The sequence below is a fragment of the Corvus kubaryi genome, unplaced genomic scaffold (assembly GCF_017639235.1).
Source record: "Corvus kubaryi isolate FWS band 111438036 unplaced genomic scaffold, C.kubaryi_AGA036_p1.0 78, whole genome shotgun sequence".
Classification (NCBI taxonomy): Eukaryota; Metazoa; Chordata; class Aves; order Passeriformes; family Corvidae; genus Corvus; species Corvus kubaryi.
In genome coordinates this window covers 2,303,934-2,313,007 of record NW_024582065.1, presented here as the reverse complement: position 1 = coordinate 2,313,007, position 9,074 = coordinate 2,303,934, and the positions used below count along the sequence as shown (strand labels likewise).

The 9,074-nt window shown below is 51.7% G+C and overlaps 1 protein-coding gene across 1 annotated transcript; it reads right to left on the bottom strand.

Annotated features, from left to right (window-relative positions):
• Positions 1 to 4: 4 nt before the first annotated feature.
• TMEM268 (transmembrane protein 268) lies at positions 5 to 6,896 on the bottom strand (the record flags this gene model as incomplete). Its single annotated transcript, XM_042052781.1, has 5 exons — positions 6,692 to 6,896; positions 4,193 to 4,507; positions 2,400 to 2,509; positions 1,161 to 1,268; positions 5 to 73 (listed from the first exon to the last, which is right to left on the bottom strand). Coding segments are annotated over exons 2-5 (387 nt in total), but the record flags the coding sequence as incomplete, so codon positions are not given.
• Between the last annotated feature and the right edge of the window lie 2,178 nt (positions 6,897 to 9,074).

The window sequence follows — 9,074 nt, the reverse complement described above, 5'->3', positions numbered from 1 at the left end:
CCCCCCAGTAGCGTCCCAGAGGACTCAGCTGGAGCGTGGAGTAAAGGTTTGTCCAGAGACAGATGTAGAAAACCTGGGAAAAAATAGAGAGGCTGGTGAGAGTCACAAATCCATGAAAGTGAGAAAAGTCATGGGAAGAAGAAAACAACAGTCCCTTCTCCCTCATAAATTAAGTCCCACGAGATTTTTCAGAGGGTGAGAAAGGACAGAAGCTCTTTCCAATAATAAATAGAGGAAAGAAAGGACTGGAAGGACTGAGGGAGCCCTAGTTTATTTTAAAAAAATCACCACTCACCAAAGACAAAGAGTGAATTATTAATGATGATTCAGCCCTAGGAAGGATTTCAGCGGAGTTCTTCCACTGAGATAAGAAATGCACTCACTGAGGCATATTGATAATAATTCTCAGAGTCCCTGGATTTAGAAGTTCCTATTTCAAGGTGGTGCAGAGACCACTCCTTTACAAGACTGACACAGGGCTCAAGGGCTGTGTTAAAGTCAGGGAAAACTGGATTCCCTCCCTTCCCAGAGCATGGATTTGGGCAGGAGATTGCCTAGGAGCAGGTGGGGGACATGTAGGGCACAGCATCATCTCATAAGGACACAACTCAGGTGCACCAAACAGGCACCAAACCCCTCACAGCACTGAGCACCAATTCCCACAGTATCAGTGAAAGGAGATTTGTATAATGGCTATCCAAAACTAAAAAAGGAATTAAAACAGGGATTTGGGTTGGATCACACCCTCAGCACACTGCAAAGCACCAGCCTCACAGCAGATGCTCATGGTTGGGTCTCTGGGGGAGTTTCTTTCACCAGAAGAAGACAAACAAGACCAAAAGTTGACTGATTTGCTGGTCTAAATGAGCATCAGGACTAGAACACCTTCAGATCTTTAAAATCAAGTTACAAACCAGGTCTGGTTTAGGTAGTGCCAGCTCAGCATGTGCTGGTCACCGACAGCCTGCTCTGCTGGGACTGCCAGCAAGGGGGTGGAGAGAGGGCCTTGCCCTCCATCCACAGGAATTCTGTGAGCTGGGATTGCCAAGGGAACCCACCAGGAATGTGTCAGAACCAGGATTTGCTCCCCAGCCAAACCCAACTCCCCCGGTGGGCACGAGAACCCCGGTGCCAGGCCGGGCAGCCCGCGGTGCCCTCACCACAGCCATGGCAATCTGGAAGGCCCTGGAGCTGTAGAACAGGTACCGCCTCACTTCGGGCCTCAGGACACCCTCCTGGAGCAGCCTTCTCCACGGATCCGCCGGCACCTGCCCGGGAGCAAACACAAAACCAGAGCCACCCTCCAGTTTGGGCTCCAGTTCCCAGCAGAACCAGACCGGGCAAACCTCGTGGGGCACTGCAACCCGAATCTGTGTCCCAGAGCTCCCTCCCACAGGGAGCACCTCCAATCCCACCCACAGAGCTGCCACAGAGCCAAAACTTGTGTTCCTGTCTCAGGTGCAGGGAGTAAAATCTGCCTGGGAAAGTCACAAGGGGAAAAAAAAAAGCCTTTTTGTGACAAAGGACATGACAAGACATTGTCCCAGGGATGCTCCACCCTATCAGAGTGAATTTCAAGCAAAATTCACTCCAAACTATCTTCAAAGGGTTTCTTCACTGAGGTTTAAGCCGAGTTCATCCCAGCTGACTTCCAGCCCACTGGGAATAGACTTAAGTTGGACTGAAACAAGCGACAGCAATGTGCCTTGGTGGCCAAGAAGGCCAACGGCATCCTGGCCTGTATTAGGAATTGTGAGGCCAGCAGGAGCAGGGAGGTCATTCTTCCCCTGGTGAGGCCACATCTTGAGTGCTGTGTCCAGTTCTGGGCCCCTCAGTTCAGGAAGGACATTGAGATGCTTGAGCGTGTCCAGAGGAGGGCAACAAGGCTGGTGAGGGCCTTGGAACACAAGCCCTGTGAGGAACAACTGAGGGAGCTGGGGTTGTTTAGCCTGGAGAAAAGGAGACTCAGGGGTGACCTTATCACTCTCTACAACTCCCTGAAAGGAGGCTGCAGACAGGGTTGGTCTCTTCCACCAGGCAGCAACTGACAGAACAAGAGGACACTGTCTCAAACTGCATCAAGGAAGGTATAGGTTGGGTATTAGGGAAAAGGTTTTCACGGGAAGAATAATAAAGTACTGGAATGCCCAGGGAGGTGGTAGAGTCACCATCTCTGGATGTGTTTAAAAACAGACTGGATGTGGCACTTGGTGCCATAGCCTAGTTGAGGTGTTATGGTATGGGTTGGACTCGACGATGTTGGAGGTCTCTTCCAATCTCGTTATTCTGTGATTCTGTGACTCTCAAACCAAAAAAAACCCCAAAGCCATTTGCTGCATTTGTGGGTGTAAATGCAAATGATGCAAATCCAGCTGGAATTACCTCGCAGGGGAGCTCACCTGGACGCCGAGGGACTGCAGCTTCTCGGCACAAAGGTCCATGTCGAAGGAGGAGCTGGGGCAGGTGTTGTCCATGCTGAGCACCAGCAGCACCCGGCCTTGGGGGGGTTCTGCAAGAGCCCAAAGGAGCTGTGAGCACAGGACTGGGGGGGTTTTATCCCACAGCCAAGGAGCACCTGGCAAAGGGGAGGCTGAGAGCACAAAGCACCCTGGTGTGTTTTAAACAGCTCCAGAATCCCTTCCTTGGACATTGCTAAGGAGCTCTGGAAGCAGCCTGAGACCCCCCCTGTAAGGAAACAAACTGCAGAGAGGGAGGAAACTCCAAAAACATCCCAGGAGGGAGCAGCCAGAGGTAACAGGACATAACACCATGCTCTGTTCTGCAGCACAACCATGTCCTGCCCCAACAACCCCTGCCTGGGAGGACAACAGGCTCAGGCTGCTGGGTGATGCCAAGGCTCATTTCCCTCTTAGAGACCCCCCCCCCCCCATTGCCCACCCACCACAAAAACCAACTTCAGCGATTAATTAAAGAGCTTTCCAGAAATCCCATTGCTTAGGAATGTGGCAGGGCTGCCCTGGAGCACCCACAGATCCTCCAGCAGCATTCCTGGAGCGTAGCTCTGCTCAAGGCTCCTCCAGTGTCAGCTTGGGCCAGGATCAAAGATGCATCCTAGAGACTCACTCATGTTAGGAGCCTGAAAAGTGTGAGGACAGCCTGTCCTAGATTTGAGGAGCAGCACAGGAGAGCTGTGATCTCCAGGCAGCCCATCTGGCATCACCTAGAGCTTACACAAGCTGTGCTACAGCGAGAGGAAGAGTTTGGGTCGAAAGAAGTGGCTGGTTCAGCTGAGATCCTGCTTTGCTGAAAGGTTTCACCCAAATTTCCTTCCCCTTTGCAGCTCCAAGGTCAGCCAGGTGTCCCTGGGCTGCTCCTGGAGACACTTTGGGCAAAAAGGGGCCCTGCTGGAGGGTGCAGGGGGATGTGAGTGAACAGCCATCCATGGCTCTGCCTTCTGCCAGGCTGCTCCAAGCCCTGTCCAGCCTGGCCTTGGGCACTGCCAGGGATCCAGGGGCAGCCCCAGCTGCTCTGGGCACCCTGTGCCAGGGCCTGCCCACCCTCCCAGGGAACAATTCCTTCCCAATATCCCATCTATCCCTGCCCTCTGGCAGTTTGAAACCATTCCCCCTTGTCCTGTCACTCCAGACCCTTGGAAATTGTCTCTCTCCATCTTTCCTGCCAGCTCCTTCAGGCCCTGCAAGGCCACAGTGAGGTCACCCCAAAGCTTCTCCTCTCCAGGCTGAACAATCCCAGCTCTCCCAGCCTTTCCTCCCAGCAGAGCTGCTCCATCCCTCTGATCCCCCTGGAGCCTCCTCTGGCCTCTCTCCAGCAGCTCCAGGTCCTTCCTGTGCTGGGCCCCGGGGCTGGGGCAGCTCTGCAGGTGGGGTCTCACCTGAGCACAGGGGCACAGGGGCACAATCCCCCTCCCCTGCTGCCTCAGCACAGGTCAAGTTTCCCGAAGATTTCCCGACTTCAAAGGCCAAGAGGAGAGGACTTGCAGGGGGCTGCATTTCAGTTGGTCAATTCACTCATTCCTGCACATCAGGCATTCCAAAAAAAACCCCAAAGCATCTCCATCCCCTTCCCAAATTGCTGAAACATCCACAATGTTTGGGTACTTTGGCAAGTGAGATGCTGTTAAAGAGCGTCTTTGATAAAATCTGTCAGTGGTTATTTTAGGGACACTGAGCTCAGATCTGCCTCTCCCCTTATCAACACGCTGCTCCCTTACCTGTCACCCACTGCAGGGCTCCTTCCTTGAAATCCCTCTTGCAGTAGGGGAGGGAGGATCCATTCTTCTCAGTTCCACCAGTTTGGCTTTTCTGGGCCATGCTGGAGGTGCCTCTCCTTGAAGGATTCTGTGTTGTCTGGCCAGAAATTCAGCTTTGATGTCTCTAATTCAGCATTTCTCTCTCTTCCTGCTGGGAAGCAACAACCAGCCCCACAGCACCAGAGTGGGGAGCAGATTGTGAAACCCTCACTCGCACTCCCACTGCTGCCTTCCTTGGGATCCTGCTTTCCATGAGCCACGAGGCATTTTCAAGCCCTGAAAAGCGAAGAAGAAAATCCCAAATCTTGCAGAGATGAAGGATAACAGCAGTGACTGTGGTCCTTGGGGATGTCAGCACCTGGTGTTGGCCAGTGTGAGCTCAGTACACACAGACTCACTTTTTATATTTGGTTTTTGTTGAGAGCTCGAAAAGTCACCCCTAAATATTCCTTAAATTGTCCTGACATCCCTCAGCATTCCCATTTTGTAAGCAATTAGCAAGGAACAGGCAGGACTTCTCCTTGCCAGGCCTCTTTGCCATCACCTTCAGAAGAACCTGGAGCTGGTGTAAATGTCCCTCCCTGGAAGTGCCACTCCTGCTCAGTGACACAGGGACAAATCCTCACCACAGGAAGGGAGAAGTGCAGATAAGGAAGAAAAATGCATCTGCTGAAGGCAGAGTCAAGCAGGAGCTCCCACCCAGCAGCAGTGAAGCCTTTGAGGGTCTCTGCTTTCCTTTCCCCTCTCCTCTCTTTTCCTTTCCCCTCTCCTCAGGGAAGTTCTCACAGCAGGCACCCTGCCCAAGGTTTCCCAGGTGTTTCTTTCCCTGCTGACAAAGCTCTCTAACCTCCTGCCAGCACCTGTGGGCGGCTGTTAAATGCTTGGAGGACTCTGGAGTTTACTTTTCAATCACCTTCCACTCCAGCTCTCCAAAACCACCATTTACTTTTTAACCTCTGCTCAAACCAGCAGCCTCTCGCTGTCTCCTGGTGGGAGGATCCCTCACGGATCTCACCCACTCTCCCTCCAAAGAGGATTGGGGTTTTTTCTGACCTTTTTTTCTGTTTTTTTCTAACCTTTTTTCTGTTTTCTTTCTGACAGTTGCTGCAGTTTCCCCCTCACACAAAGCCAGGACAGTCCCTGGTTGAAGAATGTCCAAAAGGAAATGGAGGCAAGACAAACAACACAAGACAGTCTTCTGATCACAGAGAAAAAAAAAACATAAAAGGGATAAAACCTCCCACTTAAAGGATCAAAGCACAGAGGGTGAGCAGTGAGTGTGGGCACACAGGATGGGCACAGCACCTGCTCCTCACCTGCACAGCTAAGGAGAGATTCCCCTGGGCACAGCTCTGCCATGAGGATCATGGGCAGCCACGTGTCACAGGGCACATCCCAGCACCAAAAGGTGCATTCAGACTGAATTTTCTCCCTCTTTTCCATCAAACACAAGGGAGTGTAAAATCAAGACAGAAAAGCCCACAGAAGACAGAAGCAAAGAGTGAAAAACCAGAGGAGACTGAAGAAAAAACTAATTAGAAACTGAAGAAAAACCTGCTTAAAACCAACCACCCTGTTGCTGCTGCTGGCACATCTGTTTGGAGATGAAACAAGGCTCTCTGGCTCACAGGATGGGAATTTGGGGTCGCTGGAGGACAGTCCCCAGGAGGTGACAGCAAAGGTGCAGCAGGCCAGGGCAGCTCAGCCATCCCCAGGAGGGAAACAGCATTCCCCAATGCTGGGAGCTCCTCAGCCGACGCAGCTTTGCTTTTACCTCTTAGAGCAGCACAGTTTGGCTCTGTTGCCTTTTCCTGAAGTGCCCATTTTGGGGTTTGGATCCCCCCAAACCTTCCTCTGCTGCCTCCTGAGCTACTTCGAGGAGCAGCCTCTCCTCTCCTGCACTCCTGGGCTCTGTGTCTCTCCACATCTCTTATTCTTTATGCAATGCCAACATCCCTCTGGTGAATTCGCTTCCTTCTTTTTTGGACACCTCCAAGCCCTCACCAAACAGCAGAGAACACCCAGCAGGTCCTTCTGCCTCATTCCCAGAGCAGCCAGCAGAGCCTTACCTGGTCCAGCTCACTCCTGGCGCCGGGAATGCAGCTCAGCTCCCTCCTACTGCTGCTGCCTGTCCTGTATGTGCCACTGTTCCACTCTGCACTGCACGGGTGCCACACTGTGCCACCACCAAGCAGGAAGGTCCCAGCCTGTGCTGGAGAAGGTCCCTGTGTCCCCTGCGCCTCCTGGAACCAGGGATTAAGCGGGCCTGTGCCCCTGCCTCCCTCTCCTCACCCTGAGCTGCAAGCACCGACTTGCAAAATCTCCCCGGTGCATGTGACTCTTGCCCTGGGCTGGGTTCAGAAATGTGGTTTTAACCCTCTGTAGTTCCTCAAAAGTGTTCCCGCACCGAAGGCACAGCCACAAGGGGAGATTCTCCCCCCTCCCCAGGAGTTCCCTCACCTTCGGCAGGGCGGGGGTCCGGAGCTGGAGCCTGAGGAGTGCGAAGGGCTGAAGAGCAGCACAGACACGAGGCTTCCCCCTCCTCCTCCTCCTCCTCTTGGATCAGCCAGTCAGGATTCAGGAACTACAGATCCCACAGTTGCACCCCCTCTGTTCCTGGGAGTGTTTCCGTCGAAGCCAAACACCCAAGACAAGGCTGGGGACATCAGAGGAGGCGAAGGAAGATCTCAAGGCTGACAAGAGGTCGCTCTCTCTTTATCAGGTCATGGAAAGCACACAGGAACAGGGATAACAGGCAGGGCAGGAGTTGGAGCCCTCCTCACAACAGGAGGCTGTGCTGATGTGGAGCAAGTTTCCCCTCCAGCAGCTCCAGAACAAAAGCAGGAGGCTCAGGCACAGATGGATCCTCCAGAGCGGCTGCATATGCTGGAGCTGTTTACCTGACAACGCTGAGAGACACCATGAAAACAGAACTCCTTAGCCTGGGAATGGTGGTGTCAGAGCTCCCCAAAAGCTGCAGGATCCGTGGAGGGTTGGAACAAAGCAAATCCAGTGGTGAATGGTTGAAAAAAAAAAAAAAAAAAACCAAAAAAGGAGCTCCTTGCAGTGCCCGTGTGCATTTCCTGGAGCAAAGGCCGCTCTCCTCCCGGAGGGATGGGTTCTGCAGCCCTGCCTGCTCCAGGCATTGCTGAGCTGTGGGTTCATCCCCTCACGTGGCTCCACAGGCAACGGGAACAACTCCAAAGCCACTCACCCTCATGGGATCTTGTTACACTGGGAACAGGCAACACCATCCAGGTACCAGGAAAAATCCCATAAATCTGTCACCAGCTCAGGGCCCAGCTCCAATCCCCACCCAAGACAGGGCCATGGGAAGCTTTGGGTTATTTTGCAAAGGCTGCTCATCAAAAGTTTTGGTTTTGTTTGCTCCTCACCCACACAGAGATGCTGACAGGGAACATGAGAAGCCAAGAGCACTGGCAGCTGTCCACAGGGAAACACCCCGGGCAAATCTGTGTGGGACAATACATTTCAAAGAATGTGGATAATGAGCTGCAGCACATCCCCTGCACTCCTCTTGTTTGGCAAGACATGCAAGGTCTTGGCATCAACGCCCCCAGCAGAAAACTCCTGCTCATTTGAGAGAAGTGTTGGGATCACCAGAGGCTGGAATCCCAGGATGGTTTGGGTTGGAAGGGCCTTAAAGGCCAGCTCATTCCACCCTCCGGCAAGCAGGAAACATCCCACCAGCCCAGGCTGCTCCAAGCCCTGTCCAGCCTGGCCTCACCCTCCCCTTTACCGCATTTTCTGCCTCTGGGGGAGTTCCCCCCATCCCGTTTTCCCAAATTCCTGCAGTGCTGTGCAGCTGGTTATGGATTGCTTGGAGTTGATGTATTTGAGTTCACCTTTCTCAGTTTCTCTTCCCTGCAGGGAGTCGCAGGCTATTGGTTTCAGATCATTTCTCCCACTTATCAAGATCATTTGGAATTGTGATTCAGTGCTCTGTACAGTTTGTATCTCTTCCCAGCTTGGTGCCCTGGACTTACATTGTACTCCCTGTTCCACCTGCTGCATTAATGAATATATTACAGGGAACCTGATTCCAGGGAAAAGAAAAAAGTCTGCTGTTTGAAGACAGAAGAAGTTTGAGGACTGTCCCAGGCTGACAGCGCCCACCAACCCCTCCCGGCCTCAGGAATAACCTCACCCTCCATCACGTCCTTAATGTCATTTCTGAGGTCACTCTTCAGTCCCTATTTGAAGTCTCACTGCTTTAAATAATCAGACATACACTTTTAGTCTGCTTTTGCCTATTCTGACCATGTTCTCTCTATATTTACTCCATGCTTTGATAAACTGAGCTCTTTTGCAGGATTTGGAATCCACAGCCCTGTGATTCCAGCTTTTTTGGCCACAGTCTGCATATGGTTGCAGTTTCTCCCCACGTCAGCCTTGTTTGGACTGTGCACACTGCAGCCAATGCCGACACATCTCATTTTCTTTTGATGAAACTGCATTTTCAGGGGAGAACTGTGCCATTTTCTCCTTTTTTTTTCCCTAGTGAGCCTTAATTAGGAGAACAAAGTTGTTGAAAGCCTTATCTTGCCCTTCTCCTCCCTTCCTGCACACAAAGTCCTTTTGCTCTGCGTTGTTGGATTTTTTTGTCAGCAAAGCTGACAGATTGACAGTCATTAAATATAAAAATTTATTTCACACTACCCATAAATTACAAGTTTCAAATGAAGAATGACAGTTGCTTAAGGCACGAAGTGTGGCTCTTATCTTTTTTTTTCCTACTTCTGCCTTTTTCCTATGAAGACTTAAAGTATTATTCTTTTTACTATGGTAATGCAAAAAACTCTTTTCTTGAATCTCAAATTAA